Source organism: Dendropsophus ebraccatus, chromosome 12 (genome assembly GCF_027789765.1).
Source record: "Dendropsophus ebraccatus isolate aDenEbr1 chromosome 12, aDenEbr1.pat, whole genome shotgun sequence".
Classification (NCBI taxonomy): Eukaryota; Metazoa; Chordata; class Amphibia; order Anura; family Hylidae; genus Dendropsophus; species Dendropsophus ebraccatus.
This window is the reverse complement of record NC_091465.1, coordinates 68,397,729-68,420,263: the sequence shown is the minus strand read 5'-3', so window position 1 is coordinate 68,420,263 and position 22,535 is coordinate 68,397,729. Positions and strand designations below refer to the sequence as shown.

General features: G+C 44.5%; 1 protein-coding gene, 1 long non-coding RNA gene and 3 other non-coding genes across 5 annotated transcripts; all 5 read left to right on the top strand.

The window, feature by feature from the left end:
• The first annotated feature begins 4,568 nt into the window (after window positions 1–4,568).
• LOC138769229 (uncharacterized) lies at window positions 4,569–7,671 on the top strand. Its single transcript, XR_011359227.1, has 5 exons — window positions 4,569–4,766; window positions 5,618–5,703; window positions 6,258–6,309; window positions 7,212–7,261; window positions 7,594–7,671. It is a non-coding gene; the product is annotated as an uncharacterized lncRNA (long non-coding RNA).
• Window positions 5,873–5,962, top strand: LOC138770212 (small nucleolar RNA SNORD88). Its single transcript, XR_011359449.1, has one exon. It is a non-coding gene; the product is annotated as a small nucleolar RNA SNORD88 (small nucleolar RNA).
• On the top strand, window positions 6,339–6,429 carry LOC138770214 (small nucleolar RNA SNORD88). Its single transcript, XR_011359450.1, has one exon. It is a non-coding gene; the product is annotated as a small nucleolar RNA SNORD88 (small nucleolar RNA).
• LOC138770215 (small nucleolar RNA SNORD88) lies at window positions 7,297–7,387 on the top strand. The gene has a single exon (XR_011359451.1). It is a non-coding gene; the product is annotated as a small nucleolar RNA SNORD88 (small nucleolar RNA).
• Window positions 7,672–12,880: 5,209 nt separating the features above from the next.
• On the top strand, window positions 12,881–21,228 carry LOC138769492 (nectin-1-like). The gene is made up of 5 exons (XM_069948007.1): window positions 12,881–13,043; window positions 16,639–16,971; window positions 19,461–19,793; window positions 20,077–20,367; window positions 21,072–21,228. Exons 1-5 carry the CDS (start codon window positions 13,004–13,006, stop codon window positions 21,107–21,109), a joined length of 1,035 nt encoding a protein of 344 aa, XP_069804108.1. The 5' UTR covers window positions 12,881–13,003; the 3' UTR covers window positions 21,110–21,228.
• Window positions 21,229–22,535: the final 1,307 nt, after the last annotated feature.

The window sequence follows — 22,535 nt, the reverse complement described above, 5'->3', positions numbered from 1 at the left end:
AGCAGGGCTCCAGATGGCGACCAAAATGGTCGCCAATGCGACTAATATTTTGCAAATGGCGCCCAGATTTATTAATCTGGGCGCCATTTGCGACTGGCCCCGGCGGCGGCGCGCTGTCTCTTTAAGTCCGGTCCCCGGCTGATGCGCGGCTGATGCGCGGCTGCCGGGGGTGTCCCGTCCTATCCCCGGCAGCGCGGCGCATCAGTGAGCTGCCTGGGGCCCTGACTTCCGGCACAGGAAGCGCGCGTCAGAGACGCTTCCTGTGTCATAAGTCACAGCCCCGGCGTACAGGGAGCTCACTGATGCGCCGCGCTGCCGGGGATAGGACGGGACACCCCCGGCAGCCGCGCATCAGCCGGGGACAGCGTCCGAAGAAGAAGAGGATCGCCGGGGGAGCGGGTTGTCAGGTGAGTTTGTGTGTTTGTTTTTTTTAAATATTGCTTAGCATAGAGGAAAGGGAGGGGGGGCATCTATAATGGGGGGAGAAGAGGGGCCATGTTCAAGGGGGGGGAGAGGGGGCTATCTATAAGGGGAGGGGGTATCTATAAGGGGGGGAGAAGAGGGGGCATCTATAATGGGGAGGAGGAGGGGGCATCTATAATGGGGGTAGAGGGGGTCATCTATAAGGGGAGGGGGTATCTATAAGGGGGGGAGAAGAGGGGGCATCTATAATAGGGGGGGGAGAGGGGGCATCTATAATGGGGGGGGGAGAGGGGGCATCTATAATGGGGGGGAGAGGGGGCATCTATAATGGGGGGGAGAAGGGGGCATCTATAATGGGGGGGAGAAGGGGTCATCTATAATGGGGGGGAGGAGGGGGTCATCTATAAGGGGAGGGGGCCATCTATAAGTGTAGGGCAAACTGGCTGCAGACACTGGGAGATAGATATATGCACAATTATTATTATCAGGGCCCCTCAGGTGTCTGTATTGTAGGGGGTCACTTGCATTAGTCACTAGGTGAGAGATATATCTATCTATATACTCATCTTGTGGGGGGGTCACTATGGCTGCAGTCATAAGTCTAGCTCAGTATGTATAGACTGTTGCAAGCTTTTAAAGGGAACCTGTCACCCCCGGTGCCGGGGTGACAGGCTCCCAACCCCCCGTTAGAGCCCCCTATACTCACCTCATCGCGCCGGATCCCGCTTCTGAAGATGGTCGGGTCACGGAGATCTCAGCCGCTGCAGCCCGGCGCGCACACTGAGAGATGAGTCCAACACTCATAGAGAATGACGGAGCGCTGGACTCTCCTGTCATTCTCTGAGCGTTGGACTCATCTCTCAGCGCACGCCGGGCTGCAGCGGCTGAGATCTCCGTGACCCGACCATCTTCAGAAGCGGGATCCGGCGCGATGAGGTGAGTATAGGGGGCTCTAACGGGGGGTTGGGAGCCTGTCACCCTGGCACGGGGGTCAACAGGTTCCCTTTAAGTTCAAGTTCAGAAGAGTAAGCCTCATTAAAAGGCTAGCCAAGTGAAGCTGAAGTACTGAGTCAGACTGTATATGGTTGTCAGACTGTATATGGTTGTCAGACTGTATATGGTTGTCAGGTTGCAAGTTTCCATGTTGAACATTTTCAAACTAAGAAAAGAGAGAATCTAAAGGAGGAGGATGCTGCCGCGGCCTCTGCACACAGTAAGTCCCATTTAACATAACATTAATTTTACATGGTTTAAAATGTTGGCGACCAAATATTCTATTTGGCGCCTAAATTTTTCAGGTTAGGAGCCAATGGCTCCTAGGTAAATTTTTTAGTCTGGAGCCCTGCAAAGTCATTGGCTGCATATGGTAGAGTGAAAAAAGCATGGAGAGTATGACTGTAAAATAAAACAGATCGATAAGTTTCTAGCTAATCCTTTTAAATCCCCATCATTTTATCTGACACCAGGAAACCTTGTGCTGAAAAAGGACAGAGAGGATGAGAATGACACCAGGTATGTTCTCCATGTTCTTCAGTCAATAAGTCATCTTGGGAGATGCTAGGGATTACAATGATTTATGAATGAGAAAAGATACCATATACAAAGCAAGAAAAATACTTCCAAAAAAATGTTAATAAATAAATTCATAAGTGATTTACCAAAAGGGACACAATACCCCTCTTACACTATTAAAAACAAAGCCATTAGGTCAGTGCCCCCTACTGGTCATTTATATCATTTCACTTTTTGCAGACTCAAATTATTCACTGATAACATCTGGACACTGCCTCTAGTGGCCACCCATGGGAAAAGCAACTGTCACTGCGTCTAACACACAGGGCTCATCTTCCAGCTGCGTGATAATGCTGCCCATGTTACATGAATGGGGACCTGCAGTGAATCTAGTTAAGAATTGGACTCACAGTACCGAAAAGATCAGCTGATCAAAGGGACTGCAGTTCTTATGCAAGCATCACAACACAACAGCTCTGCACATTGAGCTGTGACTGGCAGAACATCAGCTAACTGGATATTGATGGTCTATCCTAAACATAGGTCATCAGCATAAATGTCCAGGGAAAACCTCTTTAGTCTTTTACACTGCTTCTCCTTATTTACGCCCCCCAAAATGTTGCACTACTGAATTCCAAGCAATGACACAGATAGTAACATGGTTAAAAAGGTTGAAAAAAGACAAGAGTCCATCAAGGCCAACCTACAGGAACCCTACTGTGCTGATCCAGAGAAAGGCAAAACCGTTATGAGGCAGTTGCCAATTGCCCCATTAGAGTATGTGCACACTACAGAATCGTGGCAAAACACCTGTTGCGGATTCCACAGCTTGCACCCGCTCGCAGACTCTGGCGGCCACGCGCACCACCGCTGCTCCCATAGGCTTCATTTTGTATTTTGTCAGACTCCGCCATCAGCCCGAAAAATGAACCTGCTCGTTCTTGGGGCGGAATCTTGCAAACTATAGAATAGATTCTATGGTAACAGCGGAGATGGCGCGGCCGTCAGAGTCCACGAGAGGGTGCGAGCTGCGGAATCCACAACGGGTGTTCCATTAGGGTTCAGTAGTGTGCCTACACCCTTACATGGAGAAAATTCCTTCACACCTACAATGGCAATCAGAATAATCCCTGGATCAACATATCACCAGAAATCTAATGCCTATAACTTGTAATATTATATTTTTCAAGAAAAGCGTCAATGCCTCCCTTGTACTTATTTACGGAATCAGCCATGACAACCTCATGTGGCAGAGAGTTCCACAGTCTTACCGCTCGTACAGTAAAGAACCCGCGTCGATGCTGATGTTGAAATCTTTCCTCTAGACGTAGAGGATGCCCCCTTGTCATGGTTACAGGCCTAGGAGTAAAAAGACCACTACAAAGATCTCTGTACTGTCCATTCATATATTTGTACATTGTGATCAGATCGCTCCTAAGACGTCTTTTTTCTAATGTAAATAACCCCAAGCTTGATAACCTGTTCTGGTACTGTAACCCACCCATTCCCTCAATGACCTTTGTTGCCCTCCTCTGCACCCGCTCTAGTTCAGCTGTGTCCTTCTTATATACCGGTGCCCAAAACTGTACACAGTATTCCATGTGTGGTCTGACCAGTGATTTATAAAGAGGCAAAACCATGTTCTCATCTTTAGCATCTATACCTCTTTTGATGCGTCCCATTATTTTATTAGCCTTGGCAGCTGCTGCCTGGCACTGATCACTAAAGTTGAGTTTACTCTCCACCAATACCCCAGGTCCTTTTCGGAAGTAGTTTTACCCAGTGTTTTATTATTTAGCACATAACTGTACTTATTATTTCTACGGCCCAAGTGCATAATCTTACATTGCAGGCATTCAGCCATGTTTTAAAACGCAGATACTCACCTTCCTGCAGTAGCATCATCAGATACCTGGCTATAACTATACCCAGTCATTATATACAGTAACCTGGTTACAGGGGGCATTATTTGTGGCTACAGGGGGCATTATTTGTGGCTACAAGGGGCAGACCTGACTGCAGCTATTCAGGTATTATGTGTTCCTGAGTAAGCCGGGTTACAGCAGTCGTGCTATTACTTTCTGCTCCACATAAGCAGTTACCCAGCATGCACAGCTCCTGAGTAGTGGGCATGCACTGGTCCTGCATACATTACTATAAGACATCTATTATATATCAGAGTTCCTTACAGGCGGACCTCACGCTGTTGCTAAACTACAACACCTGTGAGGGCAAGCCGGGCGCCATAGTTTTTTTTTTAACAACTAATACACCCACACTACCCTGTAGGGTTCATTCTGCCCCGGAACATACGCGTAATATCAAAGTTTCATCGGAACGTTTATTACGCTGCACCGTGCAGCCACACACAGAGCGACACCTAGCTGCTATGACGTTACATAGTCACGTGAGCAGCATTTCCGTAGGACCCCAGTCCCTATAAGCGCTGGCACTTAAGTAAAACCTATTTGAATTTTTCGCGTTTTTCTCTCATTGTTGTGTGGTATCGTGTTAGCCATTGCGTTTTGTCATAAATTCAGTAAACGCTTTATCTGTACAGTGCATTTGTTACAGGCAGTAATAGAGGCAGCCCTCCGGCGGGGGCCTGACAGCGCGATATATAAAGGTCTGTAGGCGGAGCACGTGTTCCTTTCTGAAGCTGCCAGTGATAGCGGTGGTCCTGTGTAACATGTGCTCGGTGTGGACAGCCTGGCCGGCGGCTCCTCGGCGCTGTGTAGTCCTGGAGCTCGGGTGAAGCCTGTGCCCAGCTGCAGACTGCTCTCATGCAGTGTGACCGTCTCGCCGGGCAGGGGCGCTGCTGTGCTCTACAGGTAGAAGCTGCTTCTTTCCTATGGGGACACGTTTCCTGTCGCTGCCCAGGGCTTATATAGCATGAGGGGCACACAGTGGATTAGGTAGCAGTTTGTAGGTTGTCACCCTCCTTGGTCTGTCACTGCAGGATTACCATGGTGCAGGGAGGGACACGTGACCTATTGTATTCTGCAGCAGTGTGTGTGTGTATGGCCATTGCTAAAGCATCCCCCAGCCTAGGCTTAGCAGAGTGTGAGTGTATCTCATGATCCCATCCATAGACAGGGCTGATGATCATGTGTACTGGATGGAGAGGGGTTGGGGTCTGTGGATAGCTCAAGAGTTGTAATACTTGTGTGCAGGCAGAAGAGAGCATTCTTTAGGAATAAGCATGGAATATATCCAAGAATCTATCAGAAATTGCCAGTCCCCCTGGACTTGTTTACGGGCCCTATTACACAGAGTTTATCGGCTGAGTCGGGCCCATTATTGCTCCGTGTATTAGAGACCACGATCAGCCCATGACAGCATTTGTTGGTTGAGGTTCCGACCTAAAATTGTAGGTTGTTAAGTGCTACGTGTAATAGTGATGGCCTGGTCTGTGACTGGCACTGGGAAGCTGCGTAGCACAGGGCAGAAGTCAAGGAAAAGGTAAGGTATCAGGTGTTTGGGCAAGGGCTGCATGGACATCGCTGACATGTCCATGCAGCCCTTACTGCCTGGTTATCTAGCATATCGGAGCTTGTTTACTGAAATGATTGGGCTGTTGTCGGCCCATGTAATAGGACCCTATATCCAGCACACCCCAGTCACCTTGTTTCTTTATAGTATTCATTGTGTTTAACCTTTTTATTTTTAATTTGGTATTTAGGACCACAGTGATACTGAAGACAGCGGATGGACCTTCTAGTGTCTGCAGGGGTGTTAAGAGGAGTTAGGATTTACCATCATTCTCAAGTAAGTTTCTTTCTGCGTTTCCTACCGTTCCTAATAGACACATGACTGACATCTGATGTGCTCACTAGTCTCGTCTGACCTATGTTCCATAATCTGGCAGCCTCTCCAGTTAATAGAAATACGTTTAGAAGAAAGCCTTGTGGTCTGCGCCATGTGTCATATATACAGTCTGTCCCTATGATGCTAGCACTGGGCTCTGAATCCATGTGAAAGATACCTGTGCCCCTCTGTCCTGACATGCAGGGGGCCTGAGGGATGGTAATACTGCAGCCACAAAATGTAGACTACTGTGTGCATAATGTAAATCCTTCTAAATGACTTTTAGCAGTTGTCCAGGATTAGGAAAAGCATAGATACATTCTTGCAAAAACAACCATCCTTTTCTTGGGGGGGTGTGGTATTACTCTGCTCCATTCACTTAAATGGAACTGATTTGCGATAACACCCTGACTGAGACAAGACGCTGTATGTGGAAGAAAGTGGCCATGTTTTTGTAAGCCTAGACAACTTTTAATCATGTTCATGTGTAGATACTAATAGAAGTTATTTTCTAGGTGACTGATAAATAAGCTGGAAGATGATGGACATCAAGTATCTACAGATCAGGTATATAATCCTTCTATTCTGAATATTATCTGTCCCAATGATGGCAGCACTGGGCTCTGAAATCCATGTATGAGAACTGTGCCCCACTGTGACTTGACATGCAGTGGGTCTGAGGGACTGCACTATGGTAATCTATTATAGTATAGGGGTGGTAGACGTAATGTTTCCTCAATGCTAGTGATGTATTGGTCTACTAATCTATTGACAACATTGTATGATCTCTTTACTGCAGCAGGGGATGATACATGGGTATGCTAGGGGTGACAACTAGAGGCCTGGCAGTTCTGGCTCATAGGATTAGGTGACTATCACTAATGTACAAAAGCACTTTTGTGGCTCCTTAAAGGGGATAGGAGCATTGATATTTTGTTTGGGCTGCTATAAATTAGAGCATACACCTATTAGGGTCACCACTGCTCCTGATGGGACTTCATCCTTCCCCCAATTATTGCTCGGCGTTCCTCTCCTACTGGCAGGGTCCTGTCTGAGTGATCAGCCATGTCTCTTGGAAATAGAGGGCAGTGTCTTGCAGGAGACTGGATAACACTAGGAGCTTCTGGGCACCTTGGTAAGGGTGTATGCACTTATTGCTAGAGCAGCCCAAGCAAAATGTGATGTCCTTTTATAATGGCAATAACTTGGGGTAGTGTTGCCAGTTCCCAGCTTGGTGACTCCTATGGTTCATCTAATTGACATGCTAGTAAGGCTAGGTTCACACTTGGCAGCGCCTGTTGGGCGCTTAGCTCTGACTTAGTTAAAACTGGCAGTGAGATTCCTATTAAATGCAGTGTGAACAAGATCTAAGCAATACTGTGACAGAGCTGAATATCTTTTAGATGTAGTATACTGGTTTCTATTCTAATTTTTTTTTTTTTTTTTTTTTTTTTTTTTTTCTTTTACAGTTGACTGAATAAGGTGGATAGACCTAAGACGTGCAAGGTCTACATATCAGGTATACAAGCCCCTAACCTTATGAATAGGTGTAACCTGTCCCAATGATGGCAGCACTGGGCTCTGAAAGCTGTGAAGGAAAACTGTGCCCCGCTGTGACTTGACATGCAGTGGGTCTGAGGGACAATACTGATGTGGGTACAGATGTGTAGCTGTAAAACAATTGATCAAATGACACTGGTGGTTACTGCAAATAGAATGCAGATTTCAGACTGTTATAGTTTTGCACCAATAATATATGGCTTCTTAATGACTAATTCTAGTATTGGATACCTAAGAACCTTATCCGGTATGACTTGCATGTGAATAACTTAATGTGTCTTTGTGTTGCAGGTTGATGCATCTGTGAAGATGACCTGGGCTATGGATGACATGAATATCTAATTTAATAAAACAAAAATCTATCTTGTACTTGTAGTTTTTTTTTTTTTTTTTTAAATCTGGCAAATGTAGTATGGATCTGGATCTGAGTTGCCTATCACACTGAGGCCCTAGTACATGAAACTATTAAGTCTCAAGTAATAGAAGAGAATGATCAGCCAACATGAATGTCAGCTGATCATTGTCTTTCAACATGTTGGCATACAAACTACTAAGATGGTATGGATCTGCTGCAGTTGCTCTGTGGAATAGGAGTAGCGGCAGTAGATGCGTGTAATAGCGCGGGGAACAAGGAGCAAGAGTGTGATGACAGTGCTCATTTGCTCCTCTCCATCGCCCTGTGTAATGGGGGCTTTAGGGTCCTATTACACCAATAGAGATCTGACTAATTGATCTGACAGATTTTTGAATTAAAAACCAGGAACAGACTATAAACAAACCAGCTCATGAAGGAAAGACTGAGATTTCTCCTCTTTTAATCCATTCCTGGTTTTGGCTTAAAAAAATCTGCGAGATAAATTGGTAAGAAATCTGTTGGTGTAATAGGGCCCTTACTCTTGACCTGTAAAAGTTTTTAGTATTACCAGTAGGGATGAGTGAAATTACACAAGGAATAAAGTGAAGCTTTTTGTTCCTATCTGTATCGGCCTTTGAAGACTGCTCTGCGCAGCTCTTCCCCAGTTGCTGGAAAAAAGATGGATCCACTCCTGGGAGAAGTTTGCCATGATGAGGTTTATCTTTTCCCAGCACCTGGAGAGGAGCGTCACGGATTGGAGCATGTTTCCAAGCCCTACTGACTGAGCAGAATGCTGGAGGAACAAAGCGCTTTGTTCCTACTGTAATGTTGCTCATCTAATTACCAGGTGTCAATACAGTGCAGATGGTATTTGTCTACTGTGGATCTGGTACATCTTCCTTAATTCTGTATCTACACTGCTTATTAGAGCCAGTGTTTCTGTACTTCCTGGTTTATCAGTTGTACACAGTACTACAGGTTCTAGAATGCAATGCTTTCCCTCATCTGTTCATCAGTCCTCCACCCTGCCTATTCCCCCGCTCAAAGCTGTTGCAGAACATCTAGGCTGTGTTCACACATTGCAGTTTCATTGTGTTACTGAATTATTTGCAGTAATTTATGACTTCATTGTTGTCCCACCCACACAGCACACTGTATTCTCTACCTGTAACGCCCATATTGGAATAAAGAACGTTTTGAAATTTCTTTTCTACGCATGTATTATGATCAAGCATCTGTTCTCTTTAAAGTTGAGTAATTTATTGTATAGACATTTCATCTTTAATGTACTTTTTAATAGGAAAGTTTTTCTTATCCGAAGTTTCCCTTAATTCCTTCATCTGGATCTTAACAGTTATTAATACATTGCATTTAATTCCAGACAGGTCAGTAGTAGACTTCATTAGGATTAGACCCGGTCAGATCATGCAGTGTCCTAGGTTTTACAGCTCGGCTGTCATAAGGGGGATAATATACTTACAAACCCCCAGCCGTGTCAAGAATATAGCTATTACATTAACGCCCCATTAAAAACATGTACATTATGGACAAATAAAAAGCTAGTAAATGAGGATAACAAATTATAAATGGCAGTGCGGGCACATGGTTATACAAATATTTAGCATCTGTACAAAGTACTAGCGTAAAAATCAATGACTGATTTACATGCTACCAATGATTCTGCTAAAGTACAAATGCAGCAATAATAAACAGGCACACATTGCACAATCCTATAGTAGGTTACCAAAAATATGGAGGTCATTTTCTGTTCATTTGTCTGTGAGTGCAACAAACTGCTGGCAGCGCAGATATATATGGTGAAACCAAAGAACATGGCTGGGTTTCTGCACTTCCCATAAAATCCATGACTCATTGTAGACCAATTAATACATGTCTGGTTACAGAGCAGATGGTACAATGAAATACACCCACGTACTGTCCATGGTCACAGCATATATAAAAACAGCATTTCTCTTATTCGTATACACATTGAATGACTTTCTTCACCAGTGTGAACACTCTCCAAAATGCGTAACACCGTAATGCCTCTGTCCTTGAACTTAGTCGGTTCTGGACGGCTGTTTCAGAACTGAACACTTTGAGAACTAAGCTGTGTGTTTCCATAGGAAAAAATGTAAACACGTTTAATCAGTTTTTACACTCTATGGGTCAAGGGCAGAGCGCCCGGCGCACAGAGTGTAAAGACTATCAGTATGTAGCGGTACATCATAATGACAGGAATCCCTACTCTAAAGTCATGTCCTCCCTCCAGGTGGCTGACGTACTCAGCTGCATAGGAGACAGGCTGGCCACCTGGGGAGGGAGGACTGCAGGAACGCGGGTTACCCCAACACGCTTTATAGGAGAAGAACAGCCCCAGAGCTCCTGCACGATGACGTCCTCCCTCTCCAGGCGTCCGGTGTGTCTGCTATGCAGATGAGTGCGCCGGCCATCTGGAGAGGGAGGACTTTTTTGTGCAGGAGCTCTGGGGCTGCTCTTCTGGACTGCTGGTAGTATAACGTGCAGTGGGGGTGCACTTGGGGGATGCCTGTTTATTGGGGATGACCACAGTCTTCTCTCCCCAGAAGGCCGATGTGTCTCGTACGCAGCTGAGTGTGTCAGCCACCTGGAGAGGGAGGACATCACTGTTCTCTCCCCTGATTTTGTTCAGACACTGAACAATGTTGGAGTACCGTACCAAACTTCGGGGGGAAATTTCGTTTGAATACCAAATTGTTAGAACACCAAGGTATTACTGCATTTTTTTTTTTTATTTTTTTTTTTAGCTAAACATTATTATGACATTAAGTGTAATTTACATTATTCATAAGATGATAGTAAATTGTTTCCATAATTCATTGCACCTGGGGGGGGGATGCTAGATTAGCCAAGTAATAGTGTGAACACTCAGCAAGTTGCATGTATATTTTTAACAAATTGTTGATGTATACGATTTGTTAATGAATAATGACCAAATTTTAAGCAAGAGTAAACTTGTCTATATACAACTAATCTATATACGGGCAAAGAAGATTCTTAATAATTTACAAAATTACAATAACTGCACCTGAGACGGACTGTGGATGCAAATACAAGACTGTATATGTATTTATACTACTACATTTTCACAATTTTTTTCTGTTTCATTGTATCGGCTCTAACAAGGCATGTTTTAATGGATCTACAGTAAACCGTGAATTTCATGTAAAGTGTGGAAATCCAGTCATGATCTTTAGTACAACCAAATAATGCCTAAAATACCCAATCAGTAACATATCAAGCCCCCATAACCCTCCATCTCAACCTCCTATGTGTTTTGCCCACCTTCTTACTGGAGAGCTGAAGTTGGTTATTTCTTAACCTATCAGAGGCTAGAGTTTAGTGTCTCCTGATATATTCCTGGCCAGATATATTGCTCCCTGGGGGGTATTTATGTTGAGGTGGAGCAGGTTTGGGCCAGTCTAGACCAGTATTGTCATGCAAAAAACAACAAAAATGGGGAGCGATCTTTTTCTTCACCAACTTTTCAATTCATATTATCATCATCATTATAAAGTCAGTGGATAAGCTGTCTTAGTGGAGGGAAGATACGTCCTACCTCCTCGTATCCAGGAACGCCCATAGTAGACTATTGTGAGCTCTCAGCACTCTCCACCTTCCACACCTCGGTTGTTGGAACCGAGGGGGGGAGAAAGTATCTCCCCTCCACTAAGTGCGTAAGACAGCTTATCCACTGATTTTATGATGATGATGATAATATGAATTGAAAAGTTGGTGAAGAAAAAGATTGTTCCCCATTTTTGTTGTTTTTTTGCATGGTACTACTACCGGAGAAACCTAGGAATTTCTGGAGGGTGAAGCGAATCTGACTGAGATTATCTGGCTTATGTTTGGGCGTTGTTCTGTAGTGAGTGGTGGAGGTCACTACTCACCAATTGTGAGTATATATTTTTCCTTTTACCTGTTCACATTGCAAGGGTGTTACAGCTCCCAAAGTACATTTTTTCTATTTTGACCAGTATTGTCAAAGAGAAAGCCGAAAGTGTATTCCTACTGAAGGACTTCTTCCAAGGCCTGTCCTGGAGGCCAGGACCTGTGTGCAGGGACATTATGTTTAGAGACCTCAATCCTAGCCATGTTGGGCTAGTGTCTTCTGCGGTGAGGCTGCAGTGGGCCGTGAAAACAGGAATCCTATTCAAGCTGAGGGGCAATCATCTTGTCTTCTTAAACACTGCAAAAGTCTGCAGGACGAACTACAAGAGTCAGCACTTAGGTAAGAGCTCCCCAATGGCTAGCTTTTCCCACTAGGTGGGGCCTGTGTTCTTAGATCTGTGTCGCTCAGTGCCCATGGACAGCATTAGGCAGACGTTCACACCCCTTGATGCAGGTACTTCTCTCAAGCCCTCACAGCTTATTACCTGGGTGTCTTGATAGGACCCATCTCTCTCCCTACCCTGCAGGCAGCTCACTATGACCACTGCCAACCTGAGTCAAGTCCAGCTTAAGTCAGTCAAGTCTTTCTTGAGTATCTTAAAGTATTCAGAGACTGTATTCTCAAGTATACCTGCCAGTCAATTGGTGATTTGTCAAGTCTCTAAGTCTTCTACACACAGTATACATGCGTGTGGCAGTGATTTCAAGTATTCTATCTCACTACCTAGTACCTAGCTTAATATAAGGGATCTTAGTCACTGTCTCCAAACTATCTGTATTGCACCTTTATTCAAGAGAGACTGTTCTTACGTGTACTGTACCTTTAAGAAGTTTCTGCAAGTAAAAAATTGGACCTGTTGAAGCACTTACTGGCCTCTGTAGTTCCCCTGCACTACACCTGCACCTACAGCAACCTTTAATGAGGTGTATTGGTGTATGCAGGAGTGGGCACATACCACTCCAGACCACTGTGACAACTGCCTAAGCGGTACATCAACACTGGATCCCCTGGGTTACCACAGCTCAGCTCATAACTATTGTTGAGTGAACTTGCTGAATTATTTGGGTTCAGCAACATTCTTCAAACCCGAATGCTCAGCATTTGGCTCTTGGTGCCTGGAGAGGCTGGATGCCATAACAAATAAGGGGGAGGGGGGGTTCAGCATCCAGCTTCTTGTCAAAATATTTTGTAGAAACTTTTTTTTTTAACTCCCCATGAAAAGTGGAAGGGGAGGGGGCTATTAGATAATAGTAAAGAGAGGTCAGCAGCTGGGAGCAGTTCCACAGTGCAAGCTCGGGAGAGGGAGAGGTGATAGATACTGGAGAGAGAAGGAGAACAGTCTCCTAAAGGAGTAAGCAACAACTACAGAGAGAGTGCATAGCGGGCACCAGGAAAGAGACAGTGCCCGCAGGATGCATCTTCTCTTTCTTCTGCTGGGACTTCTGTGCTCAGGTAAAGTGACAGCTCCTATAATACCCATACGTTACACTACACCCGACTTATATACACAAGTGATCTCCCCTACTTATAGACCCCCTGAAATTTACCACATGCAATAAAGCCTTGTTGGACCCTAAGATATTACCTGCTTAGGTCTCATATATATATAAAATTTTATATTTATATATAGCCTTACCCTGCATTACTGTCTGTACATAGTCCTATAGACTCCTATAGTGCCTTTTCTTCATAGATCCCCTTAGTAGATTGTAAGCCCTTGCAGGCAGGGTTCTCTATCCCTACTGTATGTACCAGTCTTTATTCATGTAGTTTTTTTTCTTGTTTTTATGTTACGTTCTGCATGTTTCTGTATGTTAACCCTTATCATTTTTACAGCACTCTGTAATATAGTGTGCCGTAAAAAAATTACTACAGTATTTGCGGTATTGTATTGTTATTGTACAGCAGATATGATTATATCATTAAAAGTATTGTACAGAGGGCAGTGGCAAATAAACCACAGCTAATGCACCCTATCCTGTCTGTGCTTACGAGACAGGGCCATTGGAATTAGATTTTAATGCAGAGAAATCAGCCAGTCAGTGACTGGGGCGGGGCACCACTGTAGTCACTGACTGGCTGACTGGGTACATCCTCCTGGGACAATGATGATGCAGGAAGGTGTAAGAAACTGGAGCCTGGTGATGATCAGGAAGCTGCTGACGCATCGCTGTGGGGGGCATGGGGACAGGTAAGTATAGAGTCGTTATCATGCCCCTTCCCCCACCTGCACCAGATTTTTAGATGTGGCCAGAGTTCTTTAATGCAAAGAAGCGTCGGTTTTTGGAAAAAAAATATCTTGTTGCAAATATTGTAAAGATTCAATCTAATATCAATGAAATGGAGAAGGGGAAGGCTTAAAGGTAGATACTCAAATATAAAGTATCTGAAACAGTTGGAAAACAACATATGACTTTTGAAAGAACAAAGCTAAACTTGCAGAGAGAAACCACTTATAGACATTGTGGTGTCCCACCACGGGTGTTTCTTGTCTTTACACCCCTCGCAAAAGTCTGCACTTCAAAGTAAAAGAGGTAATGAAGTAGTGCCTAAGTTTTGCCTTTATATGTCGCCAGTATGTATATTGTGTACCTAAGTATTGCACAGCTGTAGATAACTAAAGGGTTATTGTTTCTAGGACCTATGCACCAATGGGAGCTCTTTCTCTTTTCTACCTATCTTTATCCTTCTCTTTCTCTTACACTCTCTTACACTCTCTTCACACTTTACAGATGCTGTAGAAGGAAGTCACATGGGGAGAGGAAGTGTAGCCACGCCTTAGGGAGTCTTACACTGGCTTTGGTAAAGGAAGAACGCAGGCGACAACAGTCCACACAGTAGCCAAGTAGGGCCATGGCTTATGCCAGGTCCAGTGTGGAGTTTTTGATTGGTTTCTGTAGAGAATGGATGCACATGAGACACCTTAGCACTTGTTTCTTGAAAGCAGCACTTCTATACACTATGCAGTGCTGAATGCACACTATGAGAGGGCAAGTCAGGAATCACCCAAGCCCACGCCAAGAACTAGTCTAACAGTTCAGGACAGTATCCTGAAGAAAGGGGAACTTATCCGGATAGAGCAAAGTTGCTAGAAGCCTACGTACTCTATATCGCAGCGTGGGTGTCATCAGAGAACTCTGACCACTCTGCTCATCCCAGGTAACACGGTCTGGGGCTTGTGTCACCCTCTAGGATGGGTCGCCCGACACTGATGGGCAATAGGTGGTGCAAAGACCAAAAGAGTCAAGACACTGCACAAGTATTCTCTCTACTCTCAAGTATTCTACTTATTCTCCTTCTAAAGTACCAGCAGAGCTTAATACTACATTGAGTTGGGGCTCTCTCAACATCCTCCTCTCTACTTCTCTGAGCCTCTTCTACCTCTCAGCACGCAACTCACCACGACTGTACCTCTACTTAAGCTCTCAGCACAGGTCGTGTCACTAAAGATTAAAGTATATTATCAAGTCAAGATCCTACTGTATATCACCATACTAAAGTGGTTGTCCGGCGATAAAAAATTATTCACAGAATAACACACATTACAAAGTTATACAACTTTGTAATGTATGTTATGTCTGTGAATGGCCCCCTTCCCCGTGTTTCCCCCCACCCACGCTAGACCCGGAAGTGTGGTGCATTATACTCACCGCATCTTGTGTCGTCCACGGTCTCCGATCCTCAGCAGTGACGTCTTCTTCGGGAGGCCGGCGGATCTTCCCGAGTGCCGGCCACCCTCTGCAGCGTCATCCGAAGCTCAGCCGCAATTGGCTGAGCATAACTGTGCTCAGCCAACCGCGGCTGAGCAGCTGATGACGTGGCCGCGTCATCAGCCGCTCAGCCGCGATTGGCTGAGCACAGTTATGCTCAGCCAATCGCGGCTGAGCTTCGGATGACGCTGCAGAGGGCGGCCGGCACTCGGGAAGATCCGCCGGCCTCCCGAAGAAGACGTCACTGCTGAGGATCGGAGACCGTGGTCGGCACGTGACAGGTAATGTATAGCGCACCACACTTCCGGGTACACGGGTGGGGGTGGTGGGACACGGGGAAGGGGGCCATTCACAGACATAACATACATTACAAAGTTGTATAACTTTGTAATGTGTGTTATTCTGTGAATAATTTTTTATCGCCGGACAACCCCTTTAAGCCTTCCTGCAGTAAAGAAGAGTTTATTTATTGTAACTGTAGTCATTCGCTAAGCACCTACACAGCAATTGCACCTTCCTTGGGTCATCTCCCCTTTCATTGGGTGGTGGTACCGATAGTCCGGGTGGGTCATAACTCCTCTCCGAACCACCGTGATAAGCGCACAAGGGACCCCCAGACAGCCTGACAGGTTACTGACCACAGGGGAAAGGGTATAGCCAGCCTACCTAAAATAAAAGCAGGTGTGCCATCACACCTGTGTGCCCAACCGTCACTGGCATCACAACAACCTAACATCTGGCTGAGCTATTCCCCAACCAACCACTACTGTAGTGGAGACACACTTCACCATCTGGCAAGTGACCGGTCGCGCCTCCCAGCAGGCAGCACCACAACATCTGACACATGTCATTTACAAACATAAGACATGAAGGAGCTCCTAGTAATTTACACTAAAATGTTGGTCTAGTCTCAATTTTTTTAAGTTAACAAGAAGTTACAGTAAGTTTTTTTACAGAAATACCCCATATGTGGACATATAGTAACATAGAGTGACTTGCAGCATTGTTCTTGGTTTGGGATGGTTTGGGGTATATGCTTTCCTCTATTAGTGTTGACCATTTTCCAGCCAGTGTCCTCTCCCCGTATGGGGTTTGATTCATATAAGATTTTAGCAAATAGTGTAAGACCAGGTTCACATTGTTATTACATGTCAAATCTCGACATAGGTATACTCAGGATATTATAAGGTGACTGTGTCACGACTGGTCCGATGAAGTCAAATTGTGAAACACTCCATCTACAATAAAAGAAACCCAGTAATTATAGCCATATATGTTCTCCCAATAGGCTTTTCAATATTTCAATTTTTTCACTTATTACAGTCCATTCTTTTTAGTCTTACAGGCCCAGGAGGTTTCAGTAACAAACAAGGTGACCGGAATCATTGGAGAAGAAGTTATTTTGCCATGCACATTTACCAACACGGATCCTTACATGCGCATGACTGAAATTATGTGGATGCATGGTAGTATCACTTTAGCGGTGTATAGTCCTGTTCTTGGCATCCATTTAAGAGATCCATTGCGTTTCCAGCTAGTGGAGCCATCTCAATCCAGTGCAACACTCAAGATTTCACCAGTCACCTACACAGATGAAGGAGAGTATGTGTGTGAGGTAACCACCTTTCCTGGTGGACCTGTCAAAGCCACTACCACTATGGTGGTCAAAGGTAAGTAATATACATATACAGCTATTGCATGTGTGGTAGTTGCCCTGCGACCGGTCACTTGCTAGATGGTGATTTGTGACGCCACTTCTATGGTGGTTGGTCAGTGGAATATAGCTCAGACGGTTAGGAGGTTGTTGTGACGCCAGTGCTAACTCAGCACACAGGTGTGATGGTATACCTGCTTTTAGTGTGTGGCTGGCTATATTGCTCCCCAATGGCTGGTGACCTGCCGGGTTGTGATGGGTCCCTTCGGCGCTTATCATAGTGGTCCGGAGTGGAGAGATTACCCACCTGGACTGTCAGTACCATCACCCACAGAAAGGGGAGATGACCCAAGGACGGTATAGCTTGTGTGTAGGTGCTGGTGCATTGATCACTGAGTCCCAGTCCCAGTCTCTGGTAAAACAGGTGAATACTTGGCTGATACAGACTTGCTCTCACTGGATCTGTACTGAGAGATACTGAGGTAGTGAGTAGAATAGCAGTGCGGACTTGGTTACGTGCTGAGAAGAGTAGAGAGTTCAGAGAAGTAGAGAGGAGTTTGTTGTGAGAGTCCCAACCCAATGTAGTATCGTGTTCTGCCAGAACTTCAGAAGAAGAAGAATACTTGAGAAGTGAATACTTGAAATAAAAAAAAATACTTGTGCCCGTGTTTCGACCTTTGTCGCTATACCACCTTTTGCCCTGTAGTCTCGAGCTACTAGTCCTGCCAGGGTGACACAAGCCCCAGTTCTAGTAACCTGAGTTGAGCAAAGTGTCCGAAATTATCGGGTGTCACCTGCGCTGAGATAGAGTATGTAGGCCCTTGGCTGCTTTGCTCTATCTGGATCAGGTCCTCTTTCTAGGATACTGTCCTGCACTGTGTAGTTATGTTCACGGCCTGGGTTGGGGTGTCCTCTGACTTGTCCTTCCTTTAGTGTTTAGCACTGCATTGTTAGTGAAAATGTTGCTTAAAGAAAGAAAGTCTCTGTGTCCTCCATACATGTCTGTACACTACAGCTGGTCTGTCATGGACAGGGAGCCTGGCAGAGCCAGGCTCCTGGCTAAGCTCAGCAGGGATGCCTGATCTTTGTGTGCTACTTCTCAGGGAATCAGAGAAAAACTGAACTACACTTCCTCTCCCCATGTGACTGCTTCCTATGCGGTGTATGTAACAAGCTCTGTGAGTGGTGGAGAAGAGAATGTGAGAAGGAAAGAGAATAGAGATAGGTAGAGAAAGAACAGCATCTCTCACTGGTGCACAGGATCCCAAAATACAATAGAGTAACCCTTAGGTGACTACAGCTGTGCAGCATATATACATAAATAGATATAGTGACATCTAGTGGCAAAACTTATATTATAATTCATCACCACTTTACTTTTGAAGTACCAGGCTTTTGCGAGGGGTGTTCAAAACAGAAACACCCCTGGTGGTACACCACACATGAATATCCTATGGGATTGGTAAAGGTGCCATCTTCTCACAGTCCACCATCTGAGTAATTATTTTCTTCTTTCTTTTACAGTTCTCCATGACCTAGCAGGATCCCCACCCACTAAGTGCTGAGAGCTGTAATGCCTCCTTGTTTCCCATCCCTGTCCCTGCTGGATTGAAAGTCAGCTTCCAGCACTGAGCCCTGCTTCCATATCTCATCCCTGCACTGTGCATAGAAATTGTGAGCATATTCAAGAATCAAGAGTTTGAGGGAGGGAGGGGAGGAAATGTTACAGCCCTTAAAGTGAATGTACCATCAGGTATATTGCTTTGTGTTTTTGTACATGAATGGATGGGCACTGCCAAGAGGTTGCCGATACCACGGTCCTTTTTTTTTGAACCAGCACTAAATTCACGCGCACGGAGCCAGCCCGGTATGACGCACTGTGGGCCTCGCCGGTCCCCAGTGTGACAAAACCCCTTCCCCTTTTGTAACATGGCTCCATTGATTCTAATGGAGCAGCGTCACAGAGAGGAGATCGTCACACTGGGGGCCGGCTGGTCTGCCCCCAGTGCTTCATTACCGCTAGTGCTCGGGAATAGACCGGCACCATCCTGAGGAACCGGTCGCCAGTTCAAAAAAAGGGCCATGACACCGGCGTCCTCGTGCCAGCGCCGATCCATTCATGTACAAAAACACAAAGCAATACACCTGATGGTACATTCACTTTAACAGCTTGGGAAAGCCTCTTTGACTCTTTGCACCGGAGAATAAAAGTAGATAAAAGGCACCATGTCCTAACAAGTCACTCACTCCTCTCCAGCTGTATGAAAATGCAGGTGATTAAAAACCCTCACCTTTTAGTATAGATAGGCTTAGATCAATTGCTGGGCACCATAGCTACTATATGTGCTTCCCCGGTAGTTACACTTATGCTGGGTAGCTGTGCCCCCAAAACCAAAGTCTTGACCTAGGTAAAATTCAGGACATAGCCATATGTGTTCCCCAACAGGCTTTTCATTGTTTCCTTGCCCCTTTTCCACCCCACTCATCACAGTCCACTCTCTTCAGTCTTACAGGCCCAGGAGGTTTCAGTAACAAACAAGGTGACCGGAATCATTGGAGAAGAAGTCACTTTGCCATGCACATTTACCAACATGGATCCTAGTCTGCGGGTGACTCAGATTATGTGGATGCATGGTAGCATCACTTTAGCGGTGTATAGTCCTGTTCTTGGCATCTATTTAAGTGATGCAATGCGTTTCCAGCTAGTGGAGCCATCTCAATCCGGTGCAACACTCAAGATCTCACCAGTCACCTACACAGATGAAGGAGAGTATGTGTGTGAGGTAATCACCTTTCCTGGTGGAACTTTCAAAGGCACTACCACTATGATGGTCATTGGTGAGTAATATATATATATATATATATATATATATATATATATATATATATACACCTATTGCATGATTATCCTATGGGATTGATGAAGTAATTTGGTTGTAAAGCACTAGCTTAAATCTTGGTAGACTATCCACTGTGCATGAAGAGCTAACATTCAGAGCATGAAATGTTACACCCTTTAAGGCAGCACCATTGGTCCCTATGGTCAATGACTTTTTCTTTGAATTACACAATTATGTGGTTTTCCAGCTCATTAGATATACAATCCTATTCCCAATTTCAGCCATACCACAGAATTCTGCAGAAGCCAACTCCAGCGTTGTGGCAGGTGACCAAGAACAGGCAGTAGCTAGATGTAAATCAGCCAATGGAAGGCCCCCGTCTCGAATTACATGGCACTTATCTATTCCTGGAAATGTGAGCAACTCCATGATCAATAACTCCAATGGCACATACACTGTAGTTAGCCAGTACTTAATAACACCCACATGGTTGGCCGATGGGATGACGATCACTTGCATAATCAACGATGAGTTCACAAATGATTCCATTCCATTAAATTTGTCCGTGCAATGTAAGTACCTTTAATGTTTGTTTAAAACAATTGTAAAGTCCAGTTTAATATCTGCTTTACCTCTTTTGTTCTTAGCAATGATAAATCTTACTGATTAAAAAATCGTAGTTGTAACTCCTCCAGATACCCCAGTGGTCAGATACCCCCCTCCCACATCATACACTTGGAAGACGTAGGTATATGTCAATATTGAAGAAATGCTAGATATAACTGAAGGGTTAGTAACACTATGGGGCTCTCTACAACTGAAAAAGTTGGTGGTAAATTTTTCCTGCTCCCACTTGATCAATACTATACGTTCATTATGGGATAACATAATGGAACCCATCAATGAAACCATTTATTGATGTAGTTTGGGCTTTTAAAGTTCCTTACACTGGATTTGATATTGGTACTTATTGATATTGGTTTCTTAATAACCCTACCTAAGAAAACCTGCCAAAATAACACCTATACAAATTTTTTTGTCATAGAATTATTTTTGTTGTTAAAGGGTTTATCTAACGCTTCTCTATGCTCCCTCGGTGTCCTGTTGCAGTGTCTCCGGTGTCCCCCCGCTGACTGCAGTCGCCACCACCTAACCACCTAACACCAGATAACCCCTTTAATGTTGATAAGACCATGTTTAGGGAATATTTGTAGCCCACCATTTGTGGTTACGTTTGTGCTCCAAACTTATTTATTTATTTATTTTTTCAAAAAAGTGTGGATGGATCTCCACTCCCCACCTCCATTCGGGTGAAGGATAACGTAATGTATGTGGATGAGGTGGATGAGCGTGTAAACAGGTCATTTTTGTGTGAAGTCACCAATGCTCTTGGGAGCACAGCGTCCCAGCAGGATGTCCTGGTGAGAGGTAAATACCATGATGCCAACTACCGCATGTGTGATTAGTATGAGTGACTGAACCAAATGTTGTCCCAATAGACTGCCTTGATTCCATCCTTTATCACACTCTGTACAAAGTCTTTTATTTCTCGAATTCACTAGTAATGAGCAAATAGTATTTGATCAAATGCCTATTCGATCGAATACTACGCTATTCGAGCTATTCGTTTTCATTCGAATATTTGAACGAAAATGCAGTCAAAATTCTATTCGCCCTTCCACCCCCTTGGCACTTTTTTCCAGCCAATAAACATGCAGGGGGGACAGGCACTAGGAATAGGCAGGACTTTAAAAATAAAAAGCTTTAACTGTGATTGGCTGGCTAAACCATGTGACCTCCTGAGTATAAGAATAGGGGATTTCAGATTCGTGTCACTTGCTGGTAGGAGCAAAAGAGGGAGAGACTGTATACCAGGGAGGATTAGCTTTTAGGTGAAGATAGGTAGGAAGGGACCCCCCAAAAGCCCTTGTTAGGGCTAAAAGTATAGAAAGCAGAGACTTAGAAGGTGTTTTGAAACAGTGTGTTCAGGGTCTTATTAGACAAAGCGATTTTTAACGTTTACCGACAAACGAAAAACAATTGCAAACAAGATTGTTTATCGTTAACCTGAAATCGTTCACCATATTACACAGAACTATAGTCGTTAGTTCCGATCGGTATTGCGAATGTTACGATCGTTTACTCCATCTGATCCCATCAAAACACTAAAAATGTGCAATTATACTGAACAATAAGTAAACAAATGTGGAACTTGTGCAAACGAATGTGGAATTACAGCAAACAATTAGCGAACATTTAGCAAACAACAGTAAGCAAACGATAATCATCCCATGTAATAGGGCCCTTGGGTAGGAAAGGACCCCCAAAAGTTAGATGCACCCAGGCATGCTTCCCCTGGTGTCCCAGATGCATTCCAGAGGTGTTGGCATCATTTCCTGAGGTGTCATTGTGGACTTTGTTACCTCCAAGTGGTTGAATATTGATTTCAAAGTCCCGAGTATTTTTCTCCCATAGACTATAATAGGATTCGATATTCGATCGAATATACGAATATCGGGGGCTATTCGAATCAAATTTCAAATTTGCAAATATTTCACTATTCGCTCGTCTCTAGAATTCGCCAAAATGGATAGTTCACACAATCAGTCATACTTACTATCAAGTTCTATTGATGGCTTATCCACTGTTGGAATCTAAGCTACGTAAAAGGTCATAAAACTATATAATCACAGACAATAAAAGAAACCCAGTAATAATATCCATATATGTTCTCCCAACA

Coding starts and splice junctions, on each gene's coding strand:
- LOC138769492 (XM_069948007.1), top strand. CDS start 13,004: ATGCATCTTCTCTTTCTTCTGCTGGGACTTCTGTGCTCAG. Junction 13,044..16,638: donor GCTGGGACTTCTGTGCTCAG/GTAAAGTGACAG, acceptor CATTCTTTTTAG/TCTTACAGGCCCAGGAGGTT. Junction 19,794..20,076: donor TACCACTATGATGGTCATTG/GTGAGTAATATA, acceptor TCCCAATTTCAG/CCATACCACAGAATTCTGCA.